This window comes from Antechinus flavipes, chromosome 3 (genome assembly GCF_016432865.1).
Source record: "Antechinus flavipes isolate AdamAnt ecotype Samford, QLD, Australia chromosome 3, AdamAnt_v2, whole genome shotgun sequence".
Lineage (NCBI taxonomy): Eukaryota > Metazoa > Chordata > Mammalia > Dasyuromorphia > Dasyuridae > Antechinus > Antechinus flavipes.
The window spans coordinates 229943854-229962148 of record NC_067400.1 but is presented as its reverse complement, the minus strand read 5'-3'; the positions used below and the strand labels follow the sequence as shown (position 1 = coordinate 229962148).

The window sequence follows — 18295 nt, the reverse complement described above, 5'->3', positions numbered from 1 at the left end:
AAAAGAGCATCAGCAGCTAAGGCTAGCAATCTGACCTACTCATTAGTTTCTATATTAAGAAAACAAATTATTGTTTTAAACTCCAGGAAATACTCTTGAAAAGTCTAACAGTAACTTTAGACTCCAAAATATTGGCCATCCTTCTGTTCATCCTGAAGCATCTGTTATTTCCAAAGGACCTATATCATTTGGTTCTGAGTCATGAAAGCAGTATATTTTCTCTAAGTTTCAAAAGAGAAGTTTTCAAAAAAAAAAAAAAAAGTTAATCTGTGTCTTCTTAAAATAAAATCTAAATAACCAGGAAGCTGGCTTCATTCATACATATTAAGAGGGGAAGTTGATGAGGATTATTCCCAGAATGGGGGTGTTTGCCTCTGAGACATTCTTTATCTTGACTATCCATCTATCTAAAGAAGCCTGCACTTTCACAATTAGTCATCACCTGTAAGTATGATACAACAAAATGGAACACTGTGATGTCTAATAGCTATGAGCCATCCAGGTAAAGGAGTATATATTTGCTACTACTTTTTAGTTACATAAATTTATATGCTAATGCCACATGCAGCCTTGAGAAATCTACTATCATGTCTGATAACATCACCCAGAAGATTAATTCTAGAAAACTAATAATTTTATGGAAACAAGTATAAAAATAATGATTAGCAAAATTCCTCTTGCTCACTTTCAATCCACAAAGCCTGAGAAACAGTCTGGTCTGATTAGAATGATTGTGACTTCTTAAAGATGCTGAAGAATAATACATACAAGGACTTACTTTCCATTTTATGAGTAATCATTAGAATCTATACCTGATATTAAAATTTCTCCTGACAGGATAGCATGAACCTACTAAAGTAACATGTTGGACAATTGAAGGCTTTTTAAATGCCAAATAATGGACTTTTTGTTTTATCTTAAAAGGACAAATGAAAGAAGTTCTAGTGTTTTATTTCACTAAATCAAAAGTTCTAAATTTATTTAGTCAATCAACAAATTAAAACTATTGCTGTAGTTTTGAATAGTTGAATAGTTCTCAATTCATTGGGCTTCTTCTCCCTCTCTATTATGTCTTGCTTAACATGAAGTGACCAGAATCTTTTAATATATACAGTACTCAGAACTCCAGGGTACTCCAGGTACACCTTAATTTTAGCACTGCTACATAAGTGTAGAGTAACTCCAACTGTTTCACTGGCATTCATGACCATAAAAGCACAATAGGTTTTGGGAATATTCTAAAATTACTACTAAAGCTACCATCCACATTTATTATTTTAGATCCCTTCCACTTCTGTCTAATACAGGATATTACTCTATCAGGTAACCTCCCTCACAACTTCCAATCTCATCAAAATGTATTTTCATAATCTTTCTAATGGGTGGAATGATCTAAATTACCTTGGTTGATTGCTTTAGGTAACGTTCTTAATGAGCAGCAAAGGACCAATATATTTATTCTTGCTTCACCTCAACTCTAAAATTTAGAGAAGAGTGATGCTGATTTTAAATCTGCCCACTGTTCCCATAGGATGTGAAGTAGTTGTCTGACTAAATACTCCTCTTGGAAGAAAGAATAAAAGCTTAGCAGAGACAATAATTCATGCCAAGCTTCATATGATATTTTTCTGCTATCATGCTTTTAAAAAACTATTTACCTAAGAAGCTGCTGTATTAGTTGAACCAGAGGTAAACTCTGTTTTCCGGCAGATTCATAAATTCCAGTATTAATAAGGTCTTTATCTAATGGTGTCCTACTCCGATGAAGTGTTGAAGCATTTGCTTCCTGCTCATCAATCTCTTTTTCCTTCTGGGCTTCTTTTTTTGCTTCAATATCCTATACCAAATAAAAGAGTGAAATGTTAATGTTTCTTATTAGCAAACTAGTAAGACTTAAGCAGTCTAGGAAAGAAAACAGCTAAGTCAAGTAACTGGATTATCTTAGCTCAAAAAAGAAGAAACAGAATGATTCTATATAATTCTTAAAGAAAATGAAAATTTAACATCTTTACTAAAAATCATTCAGTACAAAAATAAACTGTCTTGATATGGCATAATTAAGTAAAACTGAGGCCCAAAATAGAGGTGAATATTGATAGAATATTGACAAATTCATATCCTCAATTTCTCCTTCTCCTCTTCTGTCTACCCATTCTGCTTCAAGATCTTACATTCTTAAGGCTTCAATTAATGCAGATAATTATCAATACTTAGGTAAATGTTCCTCAGAACCTCCAATTCCATATTTTCAAATGCCTGCAATATATTTCCATTTATATATCAAAGTATTTCAGATATAGCTCAATTTCTCCCCTTCATATTCCCACTTCTCAATTGCTAATTGTACTATTGTTCTTTTAGTTATCCAAGTTTGCAACTTCTCACATATTTTACTTCTTTATTCAACCATCCCTCCATCAAGTCAGTTACCAAGTCTTATGAAGGTTTCCTTCAAAAAACTACTCACACATCCCTCCATTTAACTGCTATAATCTAAATGAACTTTTTTAAGCTTATGCTTAGATCACATCAATATTCCTAACAGATCTACAGCCTCTTCCACCTTACATTATCTTAAAGTACTTAAAATACTGCTTTTTTTTTGTATCAATCAGATCAAAACTTTTTTTATAGAATACAAATTTCTTACTCTTACTCTCACATTCTTACATTCCAGATTGTCCAAAATTAAGCCCTGATGTATGAAGCTTTACAGGTATCTATCCTACCATCTCTTGCAAATATTCTATGCATCAAAGTAAACTATACATTACCCACCCTACTCTATTCTTTCCAACTCTGTTCTTCCTTACACAAGTAAATTCCTCACTATCTTCTTCTTTTTTTTTTTTTTTAAATAGCTTTTCATTTACAAGATATATGCACAGGTAATTTTTCAGCATTGACAATTGCAAGACCTTTTGTTCCAACTTATTCCCTCCTTCTCCCACCTTCTCTTCAGATGGCAGGTTGATTAATACTTGTTAAATATGTTAAAGTATAAGTTAAATACAATACACGTATACATGTCCATACAGTTATTGTGCTGTACAAAAAGAATCGGACTTTGAAATAGTGTACAATTAGCCTGCCTCACTATCTTCTTAACAAAAATCACCCCATTCTTTAAGATGCAATTCAAATTTCACTACCTCCACAAATTCTTTTCTTGATCACCTCAGTCAGAAGTCATACTACCTATGAATTTCTACTGCAGACTGTAAGTTTCCTAAAAGAAGCAACCATTTCACACACCTTTCCTTCATGTTCTGTGCCATGCCCTGCTTGGGTTCAAGTATTTGTGATAGAAAGATAGACAAAAAAACAGATAGACAGGAAAGATAAAAACAAATAGATGAATGAAGTTAATAAGTCTTAAGCAATGATGACAATTAGATTCAAAATCTTTTTCCCTAGAAAAGATTTTTTGATTTCTTAAGACTTAGTTACTTCTTTCATTAATCTTCCATTAAAAAAATACCTATTCTTCCTATTTTTATCATATTTGACCAAAATACTGTGAAACCCTAATAAAAGAAAATAGTCAATCTCTTTAAGTCTCAATAATAATATATATTCTTTGTATTAAATAAAAAGGGAGGATTAATGAAAGAAAATCCTTAAGATATTTGAAATTATTAAATTATTCTTCATATGTATATATGTGTAGAAGATGGCAGAAAATATACCATAGTTCTAATAATAGATTTATGTGGCACACCCAAATATGAAATTATCCCAGAATGATACATATAAAGATAGTGGAAAGGTTTGGAGAAACATTCTCAGAAATGTATTGGAAAGACTTTTTTAATAGACTTCATTGATTCCCATCACTGAAAGGGACTGCATCCACCCTAACTGAACATCATGAATAATTATGTGAGCAAAATTTACCTGGAATTAAAATATTATTTATTAAATAAACCTAAGAAAAATATATACACTTAAGCTAATTCTGCAATTCTCAGGGGAAAAAAAATCATCAATATCAGGTTTCCAAAGGTGTTCCTCTTCCTATTTTTCATCATATTGTTGTTTAGTCCTTCATTCTCAAAGAGGACCATGACATCATGGAGGTGATGCCATGACATACAAGTGGATTTCAGGGAAGAAGGGCTTGCATAGTCACCAACCATCTAGGTTAAGTGGCAAGTACCAGGATGGCTAGAGATAGCCCTGGATATTTATCATGATAAAAGTCTGTTCCTTTAAGAAGATACCTAGGGACTCTATAAGAGACACATGTTTACAAAGTCAAACCAAAACAGAAAAAAAAAAAAAAAAACATAGAAAAGAAAGAACATAGAATATACATCCTACTGCAGAAAATTGAGAGTGCTAATACCATTATTTCTCATTCTGAAAAAAATATAAAATACTTCAGAGCAGACGCAATTATGTTGTAAGTTTTTTTTTTCTTTTTTGAATAGGTGGGGTTCCTTTTATTACTGCTTATTTAGGTAAAGTGATGCATGTTCTCTTTTGCTCACTCTCTCTCATCTCATATTTTTCTAGAGATCAAAAGATTACAAGACATTTCATGTTTCTACTCAACCAGAAGCTACAATATACCTCAAAACAAATGGTCAAATGGATCCTTCCAAACTGTCTCTCTTCATTATTTTGTCCTAACTTTCCAGAAGCATTTTTCACTGCAAACTGAAGCCTCCACTTTTGTGCTCAATATTGTGTATGTCTATTTCAAGCCTTCATTGTTTGCCTTTCTTGTTTCTTCTCTACCTGATTATAATATATATGATTACTAGAGAATATTAAAGCTAAATTTTTATGCAAAGTAGTCATCTGAGCAAATTCTTACACAATGATATGCATATGGCATGTTCAAAGGAAGAAGTGTAAAAGTATGAGTCATTGGGTTCAATCCACACTAATTGACTATAAGATGCCAAATTCAAAGAATTCTTACAATAGAAGATGCATTTATTCAAGAAAAAAGTTTTCACTTATATATGTATTTGCACATAATCTACACACACACCCCCATATCCAAAAAAAAAAAAAGTTTTTTTTGCCATATTATACCTGGATTTCTGCAGTGATGGCAGCATTTAATGCTGATTCTAATCCTCCATCAGCCATCAAACTGCCTACAAGAAGATCAATCATAAAACGACGTCCTGGACTTACATTCATGTCATTTCCTGAAACTTTAAAAAAAAAAAAAAAAAAAGGAAGAGTGAAATGAAAGCAAATCATTTCCCTTTAAAGTTTGAAGGCTAAGTCTGTAAAGCTCCTGCATCTTTTATCTATTTCTTTTTTTTTCCTAAGTCCCATATCTATTTCCAAGCCTACCTGCACTGGGTAAGAGAGCTGAAAGAGCCCTTGCTCGTTCCTCTGCAGTTGGAAGCAGCACAGACCATCCACTCTGCAGTACTGCTTGAGCAGCTGATTGCACTGTATTAAGAACTCCAGCATTACTTGCTAGTGTTACAACTGTCTGCTTCAAGCTATTCAAGAGTACACTTCCCAGACCCAATCCAAGACATTCCGGATCAACCTGGTGACTAATAGCAGCATGCAACTGAAAAAAAAAATAATAATAATAAGCTGATTTCACTCATACTTGGAACAAATAAATGAAAACCTATCATCAAAATTCTAAGAACACAATAGAGTACAAGTTTATTATAATGTTAATCTAAACTAAAAACAGTATTTATATTTACATTTACATATTATATTTACATAGGACATGAGAATTTAAATAGGACTTTCTTCACAATGACTATTTCCCTACATTACACATCAGGAAAATGAAGCTTCAAGAGCTAAAAAGTCCTTGTCCAGGGTCACAAAGTTTAGGAGCATTAGAGGAGGTTCTTGAATTTCAGGCCTTTAACAACAAATTTTCATATATTCCATCTGTCCCCAATAAATTTTAAAAGCACTTTCAAAAACCAACTGATTCCTTCAATGTCATCTCCTCCACAAAGTGTTTTCTATACTTTCCCCCATTCCCAGCAGTAAAAATTTATTTTCACCATCAGACTTTAGTTTTGCCTTATGTCTCCCTTATGGTCTTATAAAGTTTCGTTTTTATTTATTTTTGTTTACCATACCTCCATTAGACCATAAAATTACAGATTGTGTCTCATCTAATTTTTATCTCTCTCTTTGTACCTGAAAATCTGCATATAACTGTTTTTGACAGCTGCTTCGACAGATACGAACTTAATGTCTGTTATCATTAAGTTAGAGTAACACTGATTATAAGTGCCTCAAAATACTCAGGTTTAAATCAAATTGTGGGTTGAATCATCATGACCTTTAGTAATTTTTGACAATCAAATATCTAACCTTATCATAAACAGTCTGTGAGACAGGAAGTTGTGGCCCAGGAGTAAAAAAAAATCATGAAATTCCTCAAGATGTTCAAATTCCAACTCTGCCATATTCCAAATCACGTAAATTCTCTAAGTCTCAATTACTCTTTATGAAAGACCAATTACAGGTACCATCACCTTTCAAAGCATTATCATGAAAGAAAGAATCTATAAGCCATAAGAATAATAATTCTTTTGGAATGGAGGAAGCACTAGCAGAATCAATTCAAATCAACAAAGAAATGGTATTTCTGGCTCCACAAAGAGCACTTGTTTTTGGTACTAGCAGCAACACACAAGATTTTTTTAGATAGACATTTCTGAAATCCTGGACCTGAGCTGTCTTGGGGTAGGATAGTAAGTACACAGATACAATACAAAGTAAGTGTTTTGGAAAACTGCAAAAACCAATTACTTCATAAGGTAGTACATAGAGTCACAGAATATGCACAGAACCACAATTAGCAAACAGCATGAGATAGCAACAGAAAGGTAGAGCAATAGCAGCCTAAACTAAAACAAGCCTAGAAGAACAAGTAAAATAGCCTGACGTTTACTTAACAGGGAAGAAAGATACTGTAAAAGATTTTCAGCATAAAGTTGATATAATTCAGGCAGACAAAAATTAAAGTATATACCAGGTAGTGGCAGATAAGCAAAAAACTCAACCAAACAAAGAGGGCCTATGTATGAAAAAACTGAGTTTCAAAAAAATTAAATATAAATTATATAAATGTAAATTAAAATGAACTTTATTTTTCTTTGTTTCTGCTTACTCTGTAAATGCAAATTTTAACAGGTTTAAATTTAAATCAAAGAAAAACAAAATGTATATTCTTGCATTCTCCTAAGTCATGACTTAGGTGACCATATAAGCCATATCTTTTTTGAATACAAATCATAAATTCTAATAAATTTGGAGACAAATATGTCAAATTCAGAAAAAAATTATCCTATCCTTTAAATTTTCTTTTAGTATACTTTAAAAAAGTTATAACTCGATTTCCATAAACCATCAAAACAATTTATATTCTCTTACTATTGCCATATCTCACATTTGGAAAATTTGCTAGTAATTCATACAAAATATTAGAAACTTTAAAATGTCTTCAATTACTTTATAAATATTCTTAAGAATATCTCAGTAGACACCTGAAAAAAAGGAATATAAGGTACCTGAAGTCTCAGAAGGTTCAATGTTGCCACTGCCATACATTCTTTCTCCTGTGGTGGTGGCCAGTCAGAGGTGCCATCCATTCCCTCACTTACTTGTCGTAATAAGAGATCCAACTGTTCAAATGTCATTGGACAGACATCCACCACAAAAGGTACACGTAGGCCAATGGACCACTCAGAACAAGAAGACCAAGCAAAACTCTATACATAAAATATAAATATCTAAAATAAATCTCCAAAATTCAACTCAATATATTAACAAAAGATATAGTGGGTTAAAAATACAGTCATTATTCAATGCTTGATAACTATATCTGGCATTTTAAATAATTATTTCCTCTTTAATCTTTCTTTTCTTCAAATGAAATCTTATTGTTCAAATTCTCTAAAATTCTCTCTTTTCCAGATGTTTCTAGCTATAATTCTTTTGGTTATGTATCTTCACTCTAACAGAGAGATGTTTAACCTTATTAATAATATAAAACTCTTTTTAACCTTGTTGGTAATTCTTAGATGATAATTTACTAATTGGGGGGAAAAGTCATTGCTATTTTTTTAATATAAATTCTAAACTTAAAAAAACTAATTACTTCCTTATGAGGTATATATAAATAACAAAATTGACTTCTAGTTCTTAAATACTAAAGATATTCTTTGGGTGAAGAGAAAACTAGCATTTATCCATATCACAGATAAAATAGAGAGAAAAAAGTCAATTTTGATATAATAGTATGAAACTAATTTTGAACTATTCTATTATAATATGAAACTATTTTTGAACTTCTGAAATAAGGTATATTCTATGCAATTATATTACTAAGAATTCTACATAATAATGATGTATTAGGATCAATAGTAACAATTATTAGCAATTCTATTCCTTAAAGAAATCACAGCTAGTTGAAAGTTCCCAAATAAATGAATCACAATTATTTGACAAATTAACATTGGATATTATAATGTTGGTCATCATTAATACCATTCCTACAAATAAGCAACCTTTGTTCAGTTAGTTTTATTCATTCTAGATGTTTCACTTAAATGACTTTTTTAAATGCATTCCATTATTCACTCTTCTTGTAATAAAAATATGAATATAACTTCCTAATTCTTAGTCCAGAATACTAGTTTTTAGTTCCTAGGGAAGGCAAATCTTCATTTTATTCATATAAGCAGTCTACTGAAATGTCATAAATTTGGAGACAAATATGTCCAAATTTAGAAAAATTTATCCTAATCTTTAAATTGTCTTTTACTGTATTTTAACAGATAGTTGTAACTCAATCTCTATCATCTAAGTGATTAATGCCTTCTCTTCTACTCAAGTAGAATAAAATACTAATTTAAAATATCAAATAAAGATTTTTTTTCTTTTTATTCTTTTTAAACATATTTTAAAGATGAAACTTTTATCGTTTACCTGAGCAGGCCCACAAGCAATTCCAACTATATGTTTTGTATCTAATCCTGGCAATGCAGTAGGTTCAGGTTTGGTAATCCGAAGGGTGTCAAAGTGCTGACATTGATCATTACTCCCCCAGCTATGAACTTCACTATCCTCAGTAAGTGCTAAGCAGTGTGTAGAACCAGCAGCCACATCAACTACTTTTTTACCTATGGGACAAAATTCAAATTTGCAATTAATTTTAAAATTCTGGTAACAACTAAAATAACTTATAGCATATCATAATCTATTTTACAGTTTTAAACTGTTTTATATTTATTTGTTAACCAGAAACTCTTAATAAATTTAAATATATCCTGTAAAGTATTTTTTTTTAATATTTTATCAAATTTACATTTACAAATAGGAAACTGAGTCAAACAAGTTAAGTGATTTGACCAATGATACACAACTGAATTCAATAAAGGTTTATTAAGCATCTTATTTCTACATAAGTCCATGTTAAACATCATTAGACACTAATGGACAACAAAGCCACGATTTAGAATCTTGTGCCTTTGAGAGTGGTATTTCCACTACTACAGGAAACAGCCTCTCAAGAAAACAAAAATATAAAAAAATCAGAAGATAACCCCAAAGTAAAATAAGTGCAATTTAATTTTTTATTATTTAGTAAGGCTCAACTAGATTTTTAAATATTATTTCTAGGCTTTAAATAATATTGCTTACAAACTACAAGTTTTAAGTCCCAGTAGTCTAAGCAGTAAATACTGAAGAGGAGACTGTTAAGTTCAGCACTCTCTACTAAACTTCTCCCCGATTCAGATAAAAGCTTGTCAAATATATATATATATATATATAGGACTGAGGCAATTGGCTAGTGGCTTGCCCAAGGTCACACAGCTATGAAGTGTTAAATGATTTTCTTATCCCCTCTTCTCTACTCGCTCTATCCCATTACTTCTCAAAAATAACTTTTGCTTTTCAAGCAAGCTCTTTCAAGGAAATTCTTTTTTTCCTGAAATGCCTTGTTGAAAACAAAAACAACAAAAATCCTTTTAAGAAACATCCGTAGATGTAAATGTAAATGTTAAGAAATACATTAATTTACAGGTGGTAGAACAAGACTAACACAAAGACAATTTCCTAAGAATATAACTGGGAAAATGTGTTAGTTCACTAAAAGAGAAAAATATAAACAAAAGAATAAATGAGTACACTGATGTAAATCTGATCAAGTACAGTAATAATAAATTACAGCTCAATTCTACTAACAATTATTAAGTGTAGAGTGAGGAGATAAGATGCTTAATCAGGCATAGTCCTTACCCTCATGAAGCTAAGTCTATGAGCATTATGTAACACATGTTAAAAATAACTTCAAAATAAAATATTGACATAAATGCATAGGAATATACAGGCAAAGTATTACATGGAAGATCTGAGGAGAGGATTTAATTACCCACTGGAGAAATTTGAAGAATTATAAGTATTAATTTTCAATAATATATAACTTACCTTTTTCTTTTTTTTTTTTTTTTTTTTGCTAAGGCAATTGGGGTTAAGTGACTTGCCCAGGATCACACACAGCTAGAAAATGTTTAGTGTCTGAGGCCAAATTTGAACTCAGGTCCTCTTGACTTCAGGGCTGATGCTTTATCCACTGCACCACTTAGCTGCCCCTAATATGTAACTTATCAAAAGCAGTATAAAAATGCTTCTTTTAAAAATAATTGCTAAAATAATTATAATGTGGATGGACTCCTCTGGCACTGATGAATTCTATGGCATCCTCAGAATAATGTTTTGAAATGTGTAAAGTAATGTATAAGATTACAAAGGAAACCAACTATACCGAAAGTCATCAAAAAACTTTTTAAATGAGCTCATGGGCCCCAGAATAAAAAAATAATACTCTAAACTCTCTTCTATACTCTCAATTTCTAGGTGCCACAGTGCTCATTTTAAAAAATTAATTTAGGAGAAGGAACTGAAATTTATTCATTTTATGTTTTACATAATTGCATATGTATAGCCTACCTGTGATTGCTTAGTATATTATCAGGTAAAAGGAAGGTAAGAGGAAGGTTAGAAGAAATAGAATTTGGTACCCAAAACTTTAAATAAAAATGTTTTTTAAATTAGAAAAAAAAAAAAAATTATTCGCACTAAATAAATAAAAAGATTTGTATAAATGTATACACATTAAATATATATATATACATATATATGTATATATATATGCTCACACATACATATGTATTAAATTTTATTTATAGGATAATTTGTGCTTATTCTTTAAATAGAGACTAAAATAAGCATACCATAATGTGACACCAGTGACTGTAAGAATCTAAATTTGCTTGGTTGGTATTTTCTATCATAGTGTAAATACCTGTAATTAATAATGATGAGTGATGGTTTTAAATCTAAAGAATGTAAATTTAATTTAAAAATTAAAAGTAAAGAAATATAAATTTTAGTTTAAAAATATTAAAGCCTTCAAAGAAAATTATCAAAGAAGCCAGCTCTATCCTATTTCTATTTAAGAAAAAAGAGGTAAAAAGAAACAAACAAATCTTGCTTTTTATTTTGCATTACACTGACCTTGTAAGCCTTCTAACAGTTTCGGATATCGAACATGCTCCTCTGTTCCATGCCCAAGTCTCTGGTTGTCACCTTTTCCCCACGAGTAAACTTGACCATCTTTTGTTAAGGCAACAGAAAATTGACTCCCACAACGTACTTTAACAACATCTAAGTCTTGAAGTTTTTCAATTAGTTTTGGTGTTTTACAACCATCACTACCTCCTCTTCCTAGTTTTCCATAATCACCATCGCCCCAAGACCAGACTTGACCTGGAAAAGAAAATATGATACTTATTTCCAAGTCTACTACATTTTCATAATCAATAAAGATGACATATCAAAATATGAACTGTCAGATTCCTAAGAAAACTGAAATTATTTTAGAACAAAAAAAAATCTAGCCTCAACAAAGCTTTGCATATAAAAAGCAGACAATACACATTAAATTGAGCAATCTCTAATTTACAGTTAACAATTCAGACAGACATGGAATTAACATAGAAAAGGAAAAAAAAAACAAAATTGAAAGGTTGTTGGAGATAAAAATAAGAACTTGAATCTTGCTTGCTCTGATGTCAGTACTTCTTTAACCAAAAAAAAAAAAAAAAAAAAACAATTCTTGACTACCACTAATATAAAATATAATAAGCCATTCTGAAGAGCAGTTTGGAACTATGCTCAAAAAGTTATCAAACTGTGCATACCCTTTGATCCAGCAGGTTATATCCCAAATAGAACTTAAAGAAGGGAAAGGGACTCACATGTACAAAAATGTTTGTAGAAGCCCTTTTTGTAGTGGCAAGAAACTGGAAACTGAGTAGATGCCTATCAATTGGAGAACGGTTGAATAAATTATGGTATATGAATGCTATGAAAGACTATTGTTCTGTAAGAAGCGACCAGCAGGATGATTTCAGAGAGGCTTGGAGAGGCTTACATGAACTGATGCTAAGTAAAACGAGTAGAACTCGGAGATGGGAACATGGGAACAAGACTATACAATGATCAATTCTGATGGACATGGCTCTCTTCAATAATAAAATGATTCAAACCAGTTCCACTTGTTCAGTGATGAAGAGAGCCATATACACCCAGAGAGAGGACCGTGGAAACAGAATGGGGACCACAATATAACATTCTCACTCTCTCCGTTATTGTTTGCTTGCATTTTGTTTTCTTTCTCAGTTTTTCTTTTTCTTCCTTCTTGATCTTTTTTATCTTGTGCAGCAAGATAACTGTATAAATATGTATACATATTTTGGATTTAATATGTATTTTAACATATTTAATATGTATTAGACTACCTTGCCTGCTAGGGAAAGGGGTGAGGGAAGGAGGGGAAAATTTGGAACAAAAGGTTTTGCAAGGGTCAATGTTGAAAAAATTACCCTTGCATATGTTTTGTAAATAAAAAAGGAAATTAAAAAAAGAAAACAATGTATTTTTCAAATTCTTTCATATTTTTTCAGGACACAATTCCAAAAATATCTTGATATATTATGGAATGATAAGCCAAATATGCATTAAGAACTTTCATGTAAAAATACAGAACTTTTGGAGAGAAACAACTAAGTAGCTGTTCATGGAATTTGGGGTGTTTTAGGACTCAATGGTAAACAATAATATGATGTAGCTTCTTCAGCACACTCCACCTCCCCAAAAAACTAAAAATCATAGGCTACAGAAATGAAAAAGTATAAAGTCCTAAATCTAGGAGTTGGTACTTCAACTGGACCCTGCTCTAATTAGACTACATCTGCAACAATATGTTTGGTTCTAATGTGTATATATGAATATTTTTAACTGCCTCAAACAAGTTTGAGTATATCCAATACGGGGCAGCAACCAAAAAGGTAAAAAGTCTGTAGAACCGATTATATGAGAATTACTTAAAAGAAACAGAATGTCTAGCCCAGAAAAATCTAAGTTCTTAGAGTGGTTTATTAAGTTTATAGGATCTTTATTTTGGAATGTAAGTTAGGACTACAGAAGAGGAAATGAAGGAGGCAGGGAAAAGAAATATTGTCATCAATTATTTGAGGGTTGCCACAAAGAAAAGAGAAGGCAGACTCTGGGGCACTTTCAAGAAGGAAGAAAAAGAAAAACTGAGAAAGAAAACAAAATGCAAGCAAACAATAACGGAGAAAGTGAGAATGTTATATTGTGGTTATATTCTGTTTCCACGGTCCTCTCTCTGGGTGTATATGGCTCTCTTCATCACTGAACAAGTGGAACTGAAATAGGGAAGTGAAAATAGAAATAGGGATAATGGATAGAATTACAAGTTAACAGGAGATTTTAGCCGACTTCAACAGCCTGATTCCAAATCCAACAGTTAGTTCATAATTAGCAACAAAAACTGCACAGTAAATGGTATACAATCCAAACTCTATGTAGAAATTTTACTAAATTTTCTTTGGTCCTAATCAGATGCTCAACCATCAATAAATGGTAATTTTCTACCCCCAAAATCAGAAGTGACACCCAAGTCATCATCTTATTCTTTCTAAAAATTAACATATTAGAAAATAACTGCAAATACTTTCCTGAAATTCTTAACATATGTAAAACAGAAAATGAAATCATCCCATTGAGTATTTTTAAATACAAAATTTCCAACTATTTATGTTATTAGAATAGTCCATCTAAAACAATTACAAAGAAAAAAGACTAATATAGAAGGTTGTAGTTAAAAAAAAAAAAATACTAGATGTGGAGTCAAAAGAATGTAGGATCAAATTCCAGCTCTACACTAGTGTGACCTTTGGCAAATCATAACTTCTTGAGCCTTTAGTTTTCTTATCAACAAAATAAGGAGACTGGGGCCAGTTGACCTATCTGATCCTCTCCAGGATCCTAAATTTATGATTCCATGATTCCAATAGACCATTAACACCTCCCATCTTTGAAGAAGCCATTTAGGTTCTTCATTTATATAAGAAAAATAAAACTTCACTTGACTTAAGACAGGAAGCTAAATTAAATGGCCTGATGAGATCATTTCAAAATTTAAGATCTATGACTTTAAGATCTTAAAAAAAAAAACCTTAGTCTTTTCAAACTGAAACTCTAAGTCCAAAGTTCTTTTAAAAGAATGCCCAGGTTAAAAAGCTCTCATTGGGTAAAAATTCATTTTTTCCATTTTCTACTTACCATTCTCAGTCACTGCAAGAGTCTGAGCATCCCCACTCCCACAAGAGACATCAATAACCTTCAGTCCTTTAAGTCCAGTTACTAGCATTGGAATTGTCTGATCTTCACTTGAGCCTTCAAAATAGAAAGTTCTTTCATATCAATCAATAAGTGAGTATTACCAAATGCCTTTTATGTGTTAAGCACTTCAGCTACAAATATAAAAGTGAAGTCACAACCTTAAGAAAAATCACATTTGTATCCTTATTGAGGTATAACAATATTTTACAAAAAAAGTCATCCTTTAATAATTTTATATCAAAAGTAAAAACATACCATGTCCCAGCCTGCCATAGTTTCCTCGACCCCAAGTATACAACTCTCCTTCAGCTGTAATAGCTGCACTATAAGTACTTCCACATGCGATATGAACTACATGTTTCCCAGCTTGCTTTCCTGAGAGAGCAGATATCATCTTAGGTTCTTCTAGAGGCCTAGTAGTAAGACAGAGAGAATAAGAAAACTTCTAAAAATTTAAATGTTCTTTAAATATATCTGAGAAATGACAATGTAAAGCACTTCTTGAGAAAAATAATAATTATAACAACTACAAATAATATTAGTAATCAAAGATACGAAATTACTTCTAAAATTGTTTAATGAAAATAAACAATATTTTTTCAAAACATATAACATGATTTTTAATGTTTCATAAAATTCACAGCATTCATAGAAAGGATTAAATATGAATGCAATTTTAATCTTGTATATGCAAATTACAGAATAATGATTTCAGAATGGCAAGGCCTTCTCAATGTCTAGTTTAAAACTAATACTCTATTTGTAATCAATGTTACCCAGAAAAATTTTCAATGGAATCTGGATTACATTTAAAAACATCCATTAAAAGAACTCAGCTATTTTTTAAATGAACTCTTTTTTTGAAAATGTTCTAAAATATAAATGTTGAGTGCAGTTATTCTACTGTCATATGTTCCAAAATACTTCCTCCAGTAACCTATACTGACCTGAACCTTTTCAGATCTCCTAATGCACTTTAAATGTCACTCATACATTGTATTTTGCACTATCACTTAACTTATGCTTACATGTCTCCCCAATACACATAACTATATGGAAACTTCACAGAAAGCAAGGATCAATTCATATTTCTTGATAGTAAAATATTTATTAACTACAAAGTACAAAACACAATGAAAACATTAAAGAATAAGGCTATTCCCAAACAAGAATAGCCTCCTCAATGCTTATTAAAACATTATTCTCAACAACAAACCCTCAAAAAATACTTGAAAAAATACCATATTCGTAATCATTTAGTCTTATTCACAAATAAACTATTTCATAATTATGTATGAAAGAGGGTTATTATTCTATTCCAGTCTTTTAGAATTCTAATCTGAAAAGGGATATTTCTTATAAAAACTGTTTATTGCCTCATAACAAACACAGTGATAATACATACACTGTGTCACCGTGGCCTAACCGTCCACCATCTCCACAGCCCCAAGAAAAGACCTCTCCAGTGGCTGCCAACGCCAGATAATGATGACCATCTGAATGTGCTGCAATTTTCACAATATTTCTAGAAGCAAGACCTTGAACTAACTGGGGTCCCTAAAAAGGATAAAAATACCAAAAAAGAAAAAAAAAAAAGAAAATTAAAGTCACAAAAAGAGAAATCAGTAAAATCAGTAAAATAACTTAAGATACAACTTAGTAATGCACCACATAGCAACAAAGCCCCAACTTAATAAAAACCCTGAATGTCTGAAGTAAATCTTTTTAGTTCCTCAGTTTTAATGCTGAGCAAATTCTAAACAATAACTTGGGTTTTCAACCTGCTTTACTATGAATATCAGATTTTAACTTTTAAAATACAGGAGCCTTGGTAATCATCTTTTAAGGGAAACATATTAAATAATTTTTAGAGTTATATATAAAGCATACTTTATGTATGAAAACATCTAGAGAACTATTACATTTCAAGGATATCAATAATGTACATTTAGCCTCTTGTTTTTCTAAGTTGTTTTAAGTCATCTTTTACAAAGTTTTTGCAAAATACTATTTTTGCCTTATCAATGCATTTGCATGGGAAGTTAAGTATAATAGGAAGAAACTAATTTCAAAGTAAACAAAATGATGTAGTAAAATGAAAAAGATAAAAAGAGAGACCTATGGTGACAAATCAATGACATGGCATGAAATTTATAAAAGGGGACTGATGACCTAAAACAAACCAAAACTATGGAAGTTCAGAAAATAAAGAAATCTGAGAAAATTTTCACCTTGCTATCACTTCAATTTCAAATCAAGATTAAGTCAAGAAAAAAAGATTTACATTAGGGAAAAAACAACAATCACCACCTACCAATGTGTCACTGTTGTAAGCCTGCATGTAAACTCGCCCATTCCGAGACAAAATCAGGAAACGCTTTTCTGCACAGGCAATCTGTGTGATCCCAAGATTTGCAAGTCCTTCACATTGAATTGGGCCAATCACATTAGCATAGTATTTCCATCCTATTAAGCCCCAACCTATGACTTCTTGTAAAGATCCCTGTAAGACAATAAATTAATTCAATAAGCACCTAACAAAATACCAGGCATAAATACTTTCTGCTGTATTTGATGTAATACATATTTTAAATATTTATTTAAATGAATTAGATTAGCATAGCAATGCAATGATCAAATCATCCTGCAATGATCAAATCATCCTGCAGGAAAATGCCTATAATAGGCATGAACTTTTATTCATGTAGAAGAAAGTTGTATATAATATAAGTATCATAATACTGTTACCCTAAAAACATAAGATGGAGCTGGTAACACATCTTTTGAATGACTGTTATGCATTCAAACTTAGATTTGTCTTCTTTTTTAATACTGCTGTCCAATAACAAATTCTTTAAAATTTTCTCAACTTCAGATACTTTCAAAATTGTATCACTGTTATAATGGCTTTTTTAGGATTTTACATGGATAGAATGTGTAATGTACAATTAAATTTTGAGCTGGAAGCTTCCAAAAGCCTTCACTTTTCTCAGGAACTAAGCTATCATATTCCTTCATCTACTCATATTATTCAACAAACATTTTAAAAGGACCTACTCTGTATTGATTGGAAAAGGTACAAACTTTAAATAAGACATGGTTCTCTGTTTTATAAAGCTTACAGTATATTAAAGATAAAAATGAGAAAAAGAGAGCCAATAAAAAGTAAACTGTGTTTCTTCCACTCAGGAAGCACATGTGGATATGCTGCCCTCACCCCTCCCCCTCCAGTAGTAGTATCACTAGCATTGTTCCTAGTAAAGTGTATGTTCTATTAAGTAGAACGTAAGACCTTAGAGGACAAGGTCTATTCTGTTTGTGCCTCTGAATCTTTAGGACCTAGTATAGTGTCTTGTGCCCTGAAGGTCCTTTCTAACTGTTTAATGAAGAGGGCAATCAGGAGCAAAAAGACAATCAGGAGCAAAGATTACTATCCTTGGACCTTCAGAAAATAAGAAAGACATGTATGGTCAAGAAAATCAGCAAAGAGCATGTACTTCATTTGTCAGAGTACCACAAAGCCAGGAAGGCTAAACAAATAAAAAACTACACATTTAATCACCAG

General features: G+C 31.4%; 1 protein-coding gene across 3 annotated transcripts in view; it reads right to left on the bottom strand.

The window, feature by feature from the left end:
* The window catches only part of HERC2 (HECT and RLD domain containing E3 ubiquitin protein ligase 2), a 213766-nt gene that overhangs the window by 132159 nt on the left and 63312 nt on the right, over positions 1-18295 (bottom strand). For all 3 annotated transcript variants that reach the window (XM_051984643.1, XM_051984641.1, XM_051984642.1), the window contains exons 11-20: positions 17045-17233; positions 16136-16287; positions 14986-15143; positions 14671-14784; positions 11536-11787; positions 8944-9137; positions 7524-7724; positions 5317-5545; positions 5047-5171; positions 1659-1837 (exon numbers count right to left, since the gene is read on the bottom strand). In XM_051984643.1, coding sequence (XP_051840603.1) covers positions 1659-1837; positions 5047-5171; positions 5317-5545; positions 7524-7724; positions 8944-9137; positions 11536-11787; positions 14671-14784; positions 14986-15143; positions 16136-16287; positions 17045-17233 — 1793 coding nt within the window. The remainder of the gene's footprint in view (positions 1-1658; positions 1838-5046; positions 5172-5316; positions 5546-7523; positions 7725-8943; positions 9138-11535; positions 11788-14670; positions 14785-14985; positions 15144-16135; positions 16288-17044; positions 17234-18295) is intronic.